At 40.1% G+C, this 15,418-nt stretch overlaps 1 protein-coding gene across 1 annotated transcript; it reads right to left on the bottom strand.

Moving 5' to 3' along the window:
* Positions 1–483: 483 nt before the first annotated feature.
* SLC38A2 (solute carrier family 38 member 2) lies at positions 484–15,026 on the bottom strand. The gene is made up of 16 exons (XM_024736938.1): positions 14,731–15,026; positions 13,400–13,597; positions 13,034–13,115; positions 12,773–12,888; positions 9,759–9,832; positions 9,564–9,656; positions 9,352–9,433; positions 7,847–7,929; positions 7,164–7,222; positions 6,905–7,072; positions 6,417–6,496; positions 6,200–6,300; positions 5,508–5,632; positions 5,009–5,153; positions 4,807–4,904; positions 484–3,500 (listed from the first exon to the last, which is right to left on the bottom strand). Exons 2-16 carry the CDS (start codon positions 13,513–13,515, stop codon positions 3,402–3,404), a joined length of 1,521 nt encoding a protein of 506 aa, XP_024592706.1. The 5' UTR covers positions 13,516–13,597; positions 14,731–15,026; the 3' UTR covers positions 484–3,401.
* Positions 15,027–15,418: the final 392 nt, after the last annotated feature.

Below are 15,418 nucleotides of genomic sequence, written 5' to 3'. Positions count from 1 at the left end.
TCAGAAATCACTTGAGTAGCTTTCTGGGAGAAAAGGTGCTCTCCAAACCTATGGAATCAGACTACATACACAAGTGCTCCAGAACACTGCCCTCTTTTTCTTTGGCTGAGCCCAGCAGCACGCGGGATATTTCCACAACCGGGGATCAAACTCGTGTTCCCTGCAGTGGAAGCATAGAGTCTTAACCACTGGACCGCCAGGGAAGTCCCCAGAAAGCCGCATTTTAAAAAAGCTCCCCAGACGTGATTCTGATGCACTGCTTAGAGCAGGCCCAAGCCTGGGTCTTCCAGATGCTAAGCATTTTTTTCATTCCTCCTCACACTTGGTTATCATCACTAGGAACTTAAAAGCAACTTAAACTTTCTGACCGTTCTCTTCATTATAATCACTAACATTATATGGAACCCTACTAAGTGCTAGGTTGCTGTGCTTACAAAACACACCAGACACGACTTATCATTACTTTAAATAAAACACCGCTACTCAGGATTAAGCATGTATTTATTTTAGTTCAGTTAAAACAAACATAGGATGTTTCATTGAAACGGTGTAGCACTCTTTGCCAACAAGTCATACTGGAATTGTTGGCCTCTAACAGTACAGCGGGGATATTTACATTATATACAGAAAGCTTAACACACCCAGGTTCTCAAAGGTCTTAAATCACACTAGATCATATTTGATTTTATTACACTAGATCATTTTGATAACTACTGCATTTTGAAAATTTAGACCTTGTTTAAAATTTAAATAAGAGATCTGAACTTGCACCAAGTTTTCATGAAAAAAATGTGATGTTCAGCCAGTCTGTTTATTGCAAATACAATTTAAACAGTATTTTAAATTTTTAGTGTTTACACAATTTGTTTATTGAAATCTCTGTACAGGTACTTTTGGGACAATTCTTATAGATACATAATGTGAATTCATCAAAATGCAGTTAAGAAACTTATAGGAATATATACATTTGAACCCAAGACCCAAACCTGACATTATATACAACCTATTTACAAATACATATGGACAGACAATGTATGTACATAAGATTATCATAAATACTGAAAAATAGGTTAGCTTTAATGGATTAATGCTGTTCTATAAATAACATTACAGTTATAACTGAAACATCCACGGAAGACAGTAATGCAAAATGAGGTGACACGACAGTGGTTTTAATACTGAAGACTGCTCATTACTGGGAATTCACTGTTTAGGAACCTCCAGGTAGACGAGATGGCTCCAAGAAAATCATGCAATGTAATTTACCCTCGGCAGTTGATTTTGAACCTCAAACAGTCAGGAGATTGGAGGAGCCTCCCACATCGATTTGCCGTGAGAAGAATTTTTTTTTTTTCATTTCTTCCTGGTTGCCATGGTATTTTCTCCCATAAGAAAGGATGTAAACTGTAGAGAACAACTCTTTACTTGGTATTCCCTGGCCAAGTCTTAAGATACACAACGAGCAATTCTTTCCAGGAATCCAACCAGAAGTGCCAATTCTTGGTCTGAGCTAGAGGTGAGGTTCTGGAGTCGAATGGAGTGCCAAAAGCCCAACTGAATGAAAGCAGTGCTGTAGAATCTGTCTTCTCACTGCCTTTCGAGATGGTCCCCACTTTAATTTTCGTAGAAACAAACAAAAACGGACCATTGGTTTCACCCAATGTAGCACTACAAGACGTCTTCCAGTTCCACAAGGGTCTTTGATTACAGACACATCTTGTCTGTAATTTAGTCACATATAATACAAGAATGCATAACAAAAATCATGTCTGCCACATTTCTGGCCCTTGCCTAAAACTAGAAATGTTTAGTTCAGGAGAACAACCTTATAGCCAGGTGACCAATTAATGATTCCATTATTTGCTTCCCCCAACCACTAATGGAATTATGTATATTAGATTTTAGACATTATGCCTGATGAGCAAAGTACCACATTATTTAATAATATATTCACCATACACCATGACGTACAATAAATGTGCTCTTAAAGCCAAATAATTTTTTCACTTCTAACTGGGATTAAAATAGGAAGGGTGATCATGCAGTCGGACCAATAGTTACACTCAGGTTGCATTGTTTTCCCTCGCTAACCATTTGTTGGATGTAAACAAGTAAATTCTATGTTGTACAAGAATGAGATGACAATCCAGTGCACATGAGTTTTTTAAAAAGCTTACTGCATGAGAAACCCAGTGGCCTATACGAAGAGAACTTATATTATACCAAATATTGGTGTAACCTATGGATTAGACCTCTACTGTAGACAAAACATGAACACAACTAAACCATACACTGTCAAGTAATTCACACTTCCAGGAGCATTTTGAAAAGTTGTACTCTCTGGGTAGAATAGTTTTGGCCTACAGCCATCAAATGCCCATTTTCCACTGCTGGAAGCAATGCCAAAAAAGGGCTGGCCCAAAAAAAAAACCCAGAGCTGTTAACACAACTCTGGAGGCAGATGCAACTGAATAAACCCTGTTTTACCCAATTGCACTATTTGGTACCTCAAAATTAGTTATTTTATTTCCCATAGAAATATCTGCATTATCCTCCATTCTAACAGATTGAAACCATAAATATTTCAGAGTCTAAATGAACCAAATTATTTGGGGACAGAGAAGAAAGGTGATGATGAGAGCTCATCTGATTTGGTATAGCCACAATCAACCAATTATCCTTTCATGGTGAAGTCTGAATGGAAATAAAAACTACGCTCCTATTCATGGTGCAATGTTTCATTACATCATTTTCTCTAAAAATTATTTTGGGTAAAAAAAGTATTTGGCTTAGTATGCCTACAAAAAGGCAAATCATTTCATAATACTAGTATTTGTTTTTAAATAACAATGAATTATTTTTTAACAGAATTCACTGACAACTGCTTTTGGATAAAGTTCAAAAAAAGCAATTTTTAAAGAACAGCGCTTCTGAGGTCTTTAAATATTTTTGGTACAAAAAAATAATAGTATTTTTCCCAATGGTTATTTCAATACTTTGCTGTAAATTAAGATGAATTGTTTTCTCACATCGAATGGTTCCATTAGGCACATTCAAGTAAAATCATAAAATATCCAAGTTAAACAATGACACAGCCAAACATGTGGCTTGATTAAAGTTAAGAGTTCGTCCATTCTCTGGAATGGAATAAAATTGTCACTTCCCTTAACCCGAGACTCGTGGTTTTGTTGTTAATATCCATTTCTATCATACAGAATAGTTTCTTTAAAAACAAAACAAAACAAACGAAGAGTTCACTTATTCTGCACTCAGAAGAACCAGCGAGGAATCTGCACTTCAAAAGGAAGTGAAACTGAAAAATTAGGTGAAATTTCATAGTAGCTGAGAGTTGACTCAACACTGGCATCAAATGCACTATCGAGTTTTAGTGGTGCTGCTGGTTAATGGCCACCTCCGGAGGCATTGTGGACCCAATCCAACACAATCAAGGTCATGCTTCCGGTCATCACCACTACGCCACTTAACAGGAAGAACAGAGCCTGCAATGAGCACACAGAGAAAACTGATCAGCAAGCAACAAAACATATGCTAAATATTCCTCTTTTTTTTTTTTTTTGCTGTACACGGGCCTCTCACTGTTGTGGCCTCTGCCGTTGCGGAGCACAGACTCCGGGCGCGCAGGCTCAGCGGCCATGGCTCACGGGCCCAGCTGCTCCGTGGCATGTGGGATCCTCCCGGACCGGGGCACGAACCCGCGTCCCCTGCATCGGCAGGCGGACTCTCAACCATTGCGCCACCAGGGAAGCCCCCTCCTTCTACTTTTAAAAATGGGCTTATAATTACTAAAAGCATGTCCATAATACTTCACAGAACTACAGTTTTACCTTGCTAAAGATAGTTAAACTGTCTTAAGTGAGTGATCAAGGGGTTATCTATAGAGTACTAAGTAACTGTATCTTTGAAACCTTCTCAAACTTTCCCTTTTCATTCCTTTGTATGAAATGAAAGGGTAAACAATTTTCTTTGCTAAATAAATTATTTCATATAATAGAACTGGACTGGGATTTTTACATTTTTTAGAAGGAAAAAAATTTAACTTACAAAATCAAATCCAAGTCATCTTAAAAATGCAGCCTGAGTCGAAGCTGGAGGTTTTTCTGAGAGACATGAGTAGGTCTACTCCTAATCCTACCCCCTTCAGTTACTGCACTACATATTTTACGTGAAATAAGATGATAGTTGTTGGTTCACAATCAACTCTAGTATTTTACTCAGACTACAACAGTAGTGGCGAATAAGGACTGAAATGCAGTCTTTCTCCTAAATATCCCCACCAGGATCATTTGTGGTTAACATACCATATTCTTTGTAAAATCAGTCGTTATTATACTCTAAAGTGTAATAGTAGCCCCCTCCCTAACCCCCAAGCTTTGCTTTGAAAATGGTTAGCCTCATTTGACTAAATACCCCATTATTTCTCTTTTATATACTCCAGGCCCGTTTAAGTGCTGGTCACACAGTAGGCAGTCCAACAAATACTGGTTAAATAACGTTGAAAGTTGAGTCTGTATTATCTTTACTTTACACTCTATCTCTATTCCTATTTCTAAAATATCTAATAACTTTCTTGCAGTTAACTTAAGCATACATATTAGATGGCAAACCATCTCTCACCTCCTCTCCCAATCTTCCATCTGTGAAGTACACAGTTACAGATATATTTGTTTACTAGAAACTTAAAATGAAACTACAATAAATGACATTTAGGAGACTAAAATTAAAATCAGTTGAGGAACTTCTGGCATGAGATTATTATTATTTCTCCAGTCATAATCTCTCACTCACCCCAATCTTCTGTACAGACTTCATAGGTTCTTTCTTCACTAACTTGATATAAAAGGCAGATGGAAGAATAAAAATTAACATAGCAGCTGCAGATGCACCTGTAAAAGAACATTTACCAGTTCTTAAGAATCACTTGTTATTCATTTTATAAACATTAAAATCCCTGATATTTCAAGCAACTTTGATACTTCCTAAAACTTACCAATGAAACCAAAGATATCCCTAATAGTTGGTACAAAGATGACAAGTAAATTGGTAAATGCCAAGATAGACACTGTAATGATACTATGACGCCACCAACTGAAATCTTTGGTTGCACACAGCAAGTGAGTTATGGAACTCCGGATCTGCAAAAATAAGTGGATAAATAAAAACTGGAGATTTAATTAATGAAAAAAACAAACCCCAAACAACAGGATATATATATCAACTAGCAGCTATTTAAATACTAAAATTGTACCCCTCCTCAATTGCTGTTTTCTAAATATCTGAACACTAGAAAGATCCCTGTGTCTTCAATTATGGAAAAAAATGTCCCAGGATATGTTTTAAAGATGTATGAAACATTAAAAAAAAACAAAAAACCTTCAAAAACCTGCATCAACTCGATACTGCTGTAGCAGTGTTTCCCTTCTCCCAAAACATAGAAATCACACAAATCTTCATGTTTCACAATTCATTCCTACTGAAAGGTTACTTACTGGGAAAATAACTACAGGTACTGTCAGGGTGACAGCCACCAACACAGCCAAACGGACGACGAGAAGCAGAATATCAGCTCTCATGACGGAAGAGTAGGTATGAAGCAATTCTGACTCAACGTGTTCTACAGAGAAAGACCAAGAAAAAAAAAAGCTTCAAGTGTGCTGTCCTCTTTGAAGATTAGTTAGAAAATCTAACTTAACGGGAAAATTTGCACCGAAGTTATTAGCTCCTCACAAAACGACCACAAACTAAGAGGTTAATAAGATTAATTTGGAATTAGGGTTAATGCGGTTAAAATAACATTGAAAAAAAGTTTCTAAATACCAAGGAGAGATTTAGCCACATGACCCCCATTAAAAACAACAGGAGCTAAATAGCTAAATCCCATGGTTTGGCTTACAGTGTGTGTGTGTGTGCTGTATTAATCTGAAGGGGGTGGGAGAGGAGAGTCAGGCTGAACCTAAATGCAAGCACATCACGTAAAAAATGCCATCGAATGGCTAATGGTAGAATTGGGAACGTGGATTCTAGAAGTCACTGACTCAATATACGCTACAGGAAATTCTAAGCTCTAAATTCAATCGTTCATCACAAATATGAAATATACCAAAACAGGCCGAGTTTTTAAAGCGACAGAAGTATACATATAAAAGTATCAATTCCATTTTGTAAACTAGACATTATTTACCATAAAACGTCAGGTATCCAAAGAGGGCAGCAAGCAGGTACATGAGAAACATAGCAAAAAATGAAATCTTGGACACGTTCATCATTCTTCTACGGCTGCGGCTATGCAAATTCAAAGGAAAATACAGATGCATACTTTAGCAGCAGTTATAGCAGTAACTGAAAATTTTTCTAGTTTTTCCAATAAATTTATATAAAAGTAGGTAAAAAGCACTCACCCTTTAAGCTCTTCATAAATGGGAAGAACAGCAGGATGACAGACAAATGAAAAGGTCAGAATTGGCACAGCATAGACAGTCTGCAAAAAACGTAAAACCTTTCTTAATATCCTGATATAACAAACTCACGTTATCACAGTTCTGCAGCTTGTATTTATATTTATTAATCTTAGAATCAAAGCCTAAAATGATGTTTTCTGGCATAATTAGCTCCCACTTTTCTAATTTTTTCACTAAGTGTGATCGATATCCTCCATTTCCAAATGTATCAGTTATGAACATCAAATGATCATTTCATCTCTCAATCTATTTTAAGCTACAAACCAACACTTTCTTCTCAGTCCTCAATAATGAGCTAATCATGTTTCCTAAACGGCAGCTATTACCTGATCTTCCTCTACCTTGGGAGTGTTTTAAAATTTCTAGTGGGTATTTTCCCTGTTTTCTTCCCTAAAATCTTCCTCTGAGGACACAAAGATTATAGTTACCTGTGAGTTGAAGATAAAATAATGTGGTTGGCAAGAATCACCTTCAGTCATATTAAAAGCCACATCAGGTACAAAAGCTGTTGGCTGTGCTAAGGTGCTGTTTACTGTTTCATTAATTAGAAAAGCAACTTCTGCAGGACAAGAAATCTGAAACTTCTTGCAAATCACCTGAAAATACATTATTTTGCATTTGTTAGACTGAATAATGTGACAGGGCTTAGAAAAAGAATCTCTAGCTTTAAAGAAAAATTATACCTACCACAATCAGAAAGAACATCATACACAACAAGGAAAGGCCACTGGTGTACCCCAAATATCCTGTAAGGAGAATAAAAAATTGGTATTTGTTTATTTATTTTTTTTTTGCGGTATACGGACCTCTCACTGTTGTGGCCTCTCGTGTTGCGGAGCACAGGCTCCAGACGCGCAGGCTCAGCGGCCATGGCTCACGGGCCCAGCCGCTCCGCGGCATGTGGGATCTTCCTGGATCGGGATACAAACCCGTGTCCCCTGCATCGGCAGGCGGACTCTCAACCACTGCGCCACCAGGGAAGCCCAAAAAAATTGGTATTTGTTTACTAAAACAGGTTTAGGGCAAATATAACTCAATTCTGCTTGCAAGACTTCAGTGTGGACACATCAAATTTCTAATTCTTATATAGTAAGATGTAGAATAACTTAAAAATACTTGTTAGTAACTAAATCAGTAACAACTATCCTTTTTTATTTTTATAAAGCACAAGATGTTGTAAATGTCAACAGAATATTTGGGCCCTTTGGTAACCATCCTGCTAGAATTTTTCAAAGACCTCCAAGTTCTGAATGTTGAAATTCACAAAGGTATGTTTTCGGGGCTCTTTAGCTCTTATTAATTTCTATTAAGAGGAACCCAACCAGCTGGTGAGGCTCATTTCAATTCTCTTTAGAGATGGGTTTGCTCACCTAAATTCCTCAGCAGTGACAAGGGAAGAATAAGCACCAGTGAGACCAACAGAACCAAATAGTCACCGTTCAGATACCACAATCTGAATTAAAGAAAAGAAAAACAAGGTCACAACCAGCCACAAATATACTCAGAATAACATACATTTCTTTTCACAAGACTCGTTTTATACTTAAAAAAAAGACAGGTTTGGAAAGAGTATCGCTTATTCAAAAAGCCCACATAGACAGAATAAATTTCTAACTTTGAGCGCTCAATGAATATTCACTCAGGTTAGAGATGGGATCTCAAACAGTGTAACTTTTGTCCCACTGTTTGCTCTGGGAAGGCTGCCAGCTGATTCATAACATAAAATGCTTCTTAAAGGCTTGATACTAATGTAGGGAACAAAGCGGCATTGTTAAGCCAGTAATCTTATCTTTAAGCATTTTTAGAAAACTGTGTGCCAACTTCGTCATAGCTTTAGCTCACTTTTTTTGATGCTGGAAACAAGGAAATTTTATAACAAGTTTCTTTCAGACGTTTGTTAGCAAATGTACTTACTAAACATTTCAACAAGGAATTTCTCACGCTTCGATAAAATACATAGGCAAAAACAAAACAACAAAACCCAGTCCCCTAAAACAAGAACTTATTCCAGGTTGCCAAGAGTATGTTGTGACACCTTGACCCACCTTGACTCCAACAGTAAAAAGATCCCTTCTGAACTCAAGAGAAAATGTTATGCATCTCTCCTAAGAACTCTAGCAATGCCTTTTCCTTTTTAGGTAATCAACTACACCATTTTAAATCACTTATTTTCAAATTCTAATTGCCCTGTCAATTGTACTCTGCTCACTTCAGCAATAAAGACCCCCCCCCCCACAGAAAACTAATATTTAAAGATCAGCTTACTAAACTAAATTTCAAATGCCACAGATAACCAAACCTCTCTATTTTGAGATAATGAGCTGCATGTAAGCTGTGAAGGACATTATCCCTCCTCATGTGTACTTTTGATAAAAACCCGTTAGTCCACTCGGATGAATAACTTCGCTAGAAGGACAAGGTCTATACAGCATAGCCATACATTTTCTGGTATTCTGCACTTTAAATATATGAAATTTCAAATTCACAAAAATCAGACAGGAATTGATTTTTAATGTAATTCAAAATGTTAGTCCTAACTTAGGTTGGGGTATGAGTTATTCAACTATAATTTCTTGGGACAGTAAATATAAAGAGAAAAGGTAAGTAGTTCCAGAAAACCTGTTTTCACACGCAGGTTAGAAATCTGTTATTCAGAGTTATAGAACTAGTATAACTTGTCCTATAAGTACTATCTTTGGCCTTTCATTCTCAAAGTTTCCAATCAGTTTCTGGCAGGACTTCTTGGTCAGTTTCAACAGGAGCATTTACAAAAAATAATTTACTGATAATCATTTTGATTCCAACTTTGATAAAAATGTATCTAACCGTTTTAGACTGTAATTGTTTCTTAGGAGTAACCTTACTTAGCACCTACCCAGTTGTATCTTCAATGTTCATTAATGCCTTGATCACCAAAGGTAACTCATATTTCACTATGAAGAGGTAGCTTGACATAGCTGGAGGAAAACAAAATTATACCATTACAAGTGCAAAATGTGGCAAGTGACACCAAAAGTAACGTGTCACCACTCTCCGCTACATAAAGAGCAAAAAAGTCTACCCAAACCGCCCTTTAAAAATTCTTACCTCCAATGTTCTGCATTGTAATGGATCCAGAGGCTGCAAGCTTTCCAACCATTCCAAATGCCTTATGTCCCAGTTGTTCATATAATAAAGACCCTGTAATTTAAGGAACACAGAAGCAGGAAGAAAGTATTTTATAAGAGGAAGAAAATCATGACAGGCATAACTGTTTTAGAAATATCAAAAATGCTACCATACCTCCTTCATTGGCAGTCTTCAAAAGGAGATGAACAGAATACAGGGAAAATATTGACACAAATGTCAACAGGATTCTGATGAGAGAAGGAAAAGGCACGGGGTTATAAATAAGCACGTCTATATTTAAAAACAATTCTTTTTGGCTTTATTTAAACATTACATATGGAACTTGTCCTAATATTTTGTGTACTAGACAGAATGCCCCCAAGGACAGGTGTTCACTCTCCTGACTACAGTGTCAACAAGTTCTCTTACCTGGCACTAAACGTGACTGCATCATGTCTCAGGTAATAACTCTACAGTACTGGTTAAGAACAGGGTCCACCCACTGAACCAAAGGTGCTGGGAGACACTGGCAAACCTAACTTTTCAGTGGTAGAGTTACAAGACTTATATTTTGATTCTGGCACCATGATAATTAGCTGTGTACTTGCCACTTCTCTGCATTGTATAGTTCCTTTTATCTATAAAATGGTTTTAACACCTGCCAGTTACTTGTGAAATACAAATGAGACAGATTCAGGAAAGGTCTTGAGACTACTTGGACCACATAGATAAGCAAAGGAATGGGACTATAAAGGAAGTGGAGGGAAAGATACTGACATGTTGAGTGTCAGGCACAGCTTTACAAACAAATGGGCACAAATCAGAGAAGTAACTACTGGAACCATATACTACACTGCATACCATGGTATGGAAGACAGGCCCAGCATTGTCAGTTAAACAACGCCTGTGCTAGAACAAGCAGGCTATCAGTCCGACTGGGCTGTCTCCTCCCTCAGTACTTTCGCTTGGATGGAACAGGAGAAAAAAAAAATAGAACAGAGAGGAACTAAAGGTTCTCTACTAAGTCACTACGTTTTCCTTTAGGGCACACATCCTCTCTCATTCCAGCTATACTTTCTTCCCCCCAGGCAAGCCAGGAAGAATAGAAATTTCTTTTTATTAAAAGGAACAACAACAAATCAAAATCAGGGAAACTCATAGAAAACTCTGCAAACAAGAAGACGGTCACATTTTCCAAATTCTTTACTGGCAAACTGAATACAGTACCTTATATGGTACTGGCAAAGAAACTGATGTCTCTTAGTTAAACATAGGTGGTAGCATTAAGCTGCCATTCTAATGCCCAAAGTTTCATGGGGTCTAATCTGCAGTGGAAATGACACAATCAGCCTCATCTCTAACTGGACAAAGCATGGCTTAATCAAAGACAATGTTCAAAGTGTGTTGACAAATTCAGTCCTTTCTTTTACACAGAAAGGACAATGAGGAATGAATAGACTTCATAACCCTTGAGGTCACTTTCAACCTCAAGTTGAGTCTACTTTATAGGGTAAGCTACAAGAGTTGTTTAACCAGATGATAGCAGCCATGGGGCTTTTGAACCATTTACGTCTATACCTCCAAATATACGTTGTAAAATACTGATGGATTTAAAAACTCACTTTAGCACTCTTAATATTATTTAACCATTTATTAAATGGCTAATCATCAAACATATAGACCCTGTTAGAGTATAAATAATTTCAAAAGTGCAAGGGTAACATATCAGAATTTTGCTTTCTCTTACGAAACAAAGGTGCCATATTATCTTATGTAAATTCTGCACCATAACCACACTGGGAGCATTTAAAAACTGCCTCCAGTTTTTATATTAAGAGTTAGGAAGGGTTTCAAATATTTAGCAATGATGCCATTCAAGTACCCCACTAAAAACTCTGAAACTCTAGGGTCCTTTCTAGAAAAATTCCTGGCTCTTGGTCTTAGATCTCAAAAAACCTCATGCTAATGAAGCAAGCTGAGTGAATCCTAGCTTCCAAAGCTCAAAGCCGTGCTTAACTTCAGTGTGGAATTTCACCACGAAGCAGAGCTTTGCGAAGGTCTGCTTTTCTTTTCATGAACATTCTATTCTGCTAGAAAAAAATAACTTGAGTAGAAGGCACCAGTCAGTTAACTAAAACATATCTGTAGCAAAGAGACAATTCCATGCTACGTGCATATGTGGTTTCTTTGCCTGATAGTAAATCACACTATCTTCCACTGAAAGTTCCTTAGCCAGGAGCCCACAGAAGCCCAATCTTAGTTGCTATGATACAAACATCACTGAAAACGCATACTAAACTTCACATGTATTTTTCTTTTATGCTTGTTTTCTCCTGGGAATAAGGTCCATACTTTTACATTCTCCAAAGGTCAGTGACCCCCCCCCGCCCCTCCCCGCCGCAAATGGTTAAAAACTGCTGTTCTAAAAGTCTTCTACAGCTCCAAAATTCTATTCTAGGTATTTATGCTGGAAAGCACAGGAGTAACTAATTCTAACTGGACAACTAGGGGGAAAAAAAAGGGAATTCAAAGCAGGTACTTATTAAAATATTCATCTTTTGCTGTGGCAATCACATAGACCTGGAAGAGATAAATATTAAAAAGAAAACAAAAAATAAATTAAAAAAAATCACATATGGGTTGCTTTTCAGGGTCCAGAAAATTATGACTCACTTTTCTTAAAAACATGTTCCAGGTTAGACAAATACCACCACACCCTATATATTAAAAAAAAAAAAAAAAGTTGTTTTCTTTATGTACAAAAGGAGCCATAGGTCCTTGGGGAGACTGTTAATTTACCAAACTGACTTGAAGGATACCATGCTTTTTAATATTTCTTGCTTCAGAGTTTGCCAGAATAAAAATTCTACCCTGGATTTATCAACAGTTCTTTTAAAATATTCAATCCCTATTCAACTGTAACTATCCCCTTTGACTTTAAAGACTTTTTGGTTTAATTATCGGTTTTAAGAGTTGTCCTAATTTTTCCTACCTAATTGGCTTTTTTGATATCACGCAGTTACGCAGCAGAATAAAGAGATTTTCAGATTTCTCATATTTTAACTTTTAAGCAAATGATTTTTAAGCCAACTACTTCAACTGTGAATTCAGTCTCTGGAGCCAAAATATATGTTGTATCATCATATTTACTGCCCTGCATGGCAGACTCACTACTTACACATACTTACATAAAAAGAGCAATTCCAGTATTAGCCATGGCATAAGAAAGCCCAAGGATTCCACTGCCCACAATCGCATTGCTCAGATTAAATACTGACATTCCAAAGGAAGTAGTACCTGGATGCTACATAGAGGGAAAACGATAACCAAACATATAACAATAATTAAATGGAGAAAACCAGCTTTGGGCAAGTTAGATTTGAAATCTAAAAGTAAAACTATTCTTTTACTCCATAAAGCCACAGAAACATAAATTATTTTTAACTTACAAAGTCTGTTTCATACTTCTTCTTCCCCAAATTCGACTCAAGTAAAAAGTTCTGGTTTTCAGGATCTACATCTGCATAATGGCTACAAAAAGAGAAAAAAAAATCCTAAATTGGATTGAAATATACAAAGGAATGCTTCAACACAAAACGGTCTCCGCGTTTAGCTGTCACACATCTTTACTTAAATGCGTATTAAGTAGTAGTCGACTTTCACACGACACCATGTCATTGCAACAACCGGATAATCTTCCAGAGATTACACGCTCTCTCCAAACGCTACAGTAATTTAAAGCAACAGAAGAGTTCCAGGTAAAGAACCTCCGATGCACACAAGCCGTTTTTTAAAAAGCACACAACGTCTCCCACCTTTTCAGAGCAGCTTGTTTGGTGGGGTAGGAGTAGTTGAAGTCACTGTTGGAACTGTAGCTGCTGCTGTCCTCATCTGGGGAAATACTGAACCTTCCCATTTCGGCTTTCTTCATGCTGGTCGGCAGGAGGAATCAGGCGCAGAGAGTAACGCTGGGCTCCTTTTGTCCTTGGAGATGCACTGGCCCGCGCGTCTGCCTGTGAAGGTAGAGGCGGCGCGTCAGGACTGCAGAGCCCGCCCTGGTCACGTGACGCCGCCGGGCGGCGCTGCTAGGCTGATTCATCCCCGGCCAGGCGAGTGGAAAAGTACCAGCCGAGCGCGAAGGGCGGGGGCGCGCGCCGAGGGGCGGAAAAGTACAGACCGCGGAGCCGCGGAGAACAAAGATGGTCCCCCTGCAGCGCTGCGCCTGCGGAGGCCCACGCCCCCCCCGGACCCCGATGACCCTCTCCAACGGAATTTAGTGTTTCTCCCTCTCCATTCTCTCAAGTTTCACGGGAGGGGTGCGGGGGCTCTGTTTTGCTTTTCCCGCAGCCTCCTAGGTCGTGCACAGGCACGCAGGGCAAACATCCCACCCAGGCATTGGCTAGGTGTGCACTGCATGTAGCCCAGGCGCACAGCTCCCCCTTTCTAGCATTTATAATAGCAATGCCGCGTAATTCGTCCTTTCACACCTGGAGCCCCCAGATGGCGAAATGCCTCAGCAGCAGACAGACTCGAAGGGGGCGGAAAGGGCGAACATGAGTCCTCTCCCGAGAAAGGGAGCAGAGGGCGCGCAGAGGCGTCGAGGGTTTGTTTACACGCGCACGCCCGTGCCCTCGAGCACACCAGTCCACAGGCATTTGGCTCGCGAGCGCTTCGCCCGGCCGGCCCCTCCTCTGCCCGAAAAGGAAACTGATGCAATATCGATCGCCGATTGTCAAACGTTCCCGCTTGTCTTCCCCAATCCTGGCCTCCGCTACACTAAAAGCCCGAACCCACTCCCGTCGCCCCCAAATTCCAAGACCCGTTTATGTAATTATTTTTATTAATTCAATTCAGTCACAAGACTTGTCGCAACGGAGCCTCGGGGCCCGGCTGGCTCCCCTCCCCCTAACAGGAGGATGCGGCTCCGCTCCGGGCGGGCACGCGGCCCCCGCGCCCCTCCTTCTCCCGGAGGAGGGCCGCGACCCCGGTGCGGACCGGGAGCGAAGGCTCGCTAGCACACCGAAAAAGCCCTCCCCAGGAGTAAACGACCGGGGCAGCTGCCTTCCCGCCGCGGCCCCTCCCGGACGCCCCTCCCCCACTCCCGCCCGGGCCCCGAGCCCTTTGCAGACGCCCCCGCGCGCATTACCTCGGTAGGCTCGACTCCTGTATCCCGGAAACAACACGCAAACGCCTTCGGTGAGTTTTTCTCAGTCAAACAAAAATCGTAAAAAAAAGAAAAACAAAACGGAAAATCCAACTAGAGGCAGGAAAGCAATTTTAACTAAACAAGGAAATGGCAAGTTGCCGCCCCAGTCGTCCGGCGTCTGCCGTCTGAAGGGAAAGGAGCGAGTGTGCGGGAACGCGTGGTCGAGCTGCTGTCGGTTCTGCAAGAAAAGCCCTCCAGCACGGCAGCGTCGCGCGGCTCTGGAGCCAGCGGCGCGAGCAGCGGGTTATAGCAGCCGCCTTGGAGGACGCGTCAGTGGGCGGGGCCCCAGCCGCCGGGTGCCTGCTGCTCTCCTCTCTCCTGGTCAGCCTCGGAGAGACGCACCCCGTGCTTCCCCCGCTCTGTCCCTTTCAGCCCGGACTGGTGCCCAAGACATGCGGTTGTCTTTCAGGAACCTTCTCCTTCAAATACCCTTTTGTCCGAGTTTCCAGCAGGCTTTGCTTTCTCCTTGAGGCTTTTTGGGGACACATCTCGCCCACCCAATCCTTTCCTGCTGGTTTTTTTTGTGATTTACATGGGGGTTTTCTCTAGCAAAGTTGGGCCAACGCAGCAACGTTGTCTCCATGGTAGGTTTCTGTTCTCGTTCTTTCTTCTCCTCCTAGACCTGCTT

The sequence above is a fragment of the Neophocaena asiaeorientalis genome, unplaced genomic scaffold, assembly GCF_003031525.2.
Source record: "Neophocaena asiaeorientalis asiaeorientalis breed wild unplaced genomic scaffold, Neophocaena_asiaeorientalis_V1.1 scaffold134, whole genome shotgun sequence".
Classification (NCBI taxonomy): domain Eukaryota; kingdom Metazoa; phylum Chordata; class Mammalia; order Artiodactyla; family Phocoenidae; genus Neophocaena; species Neophocaena asiaeorientalis.
The sequence above is the reverse complement of the archived record's forward strand: the minus strand, read 5'-3'. Positions and strand labels throughout refer to the sequence as shown.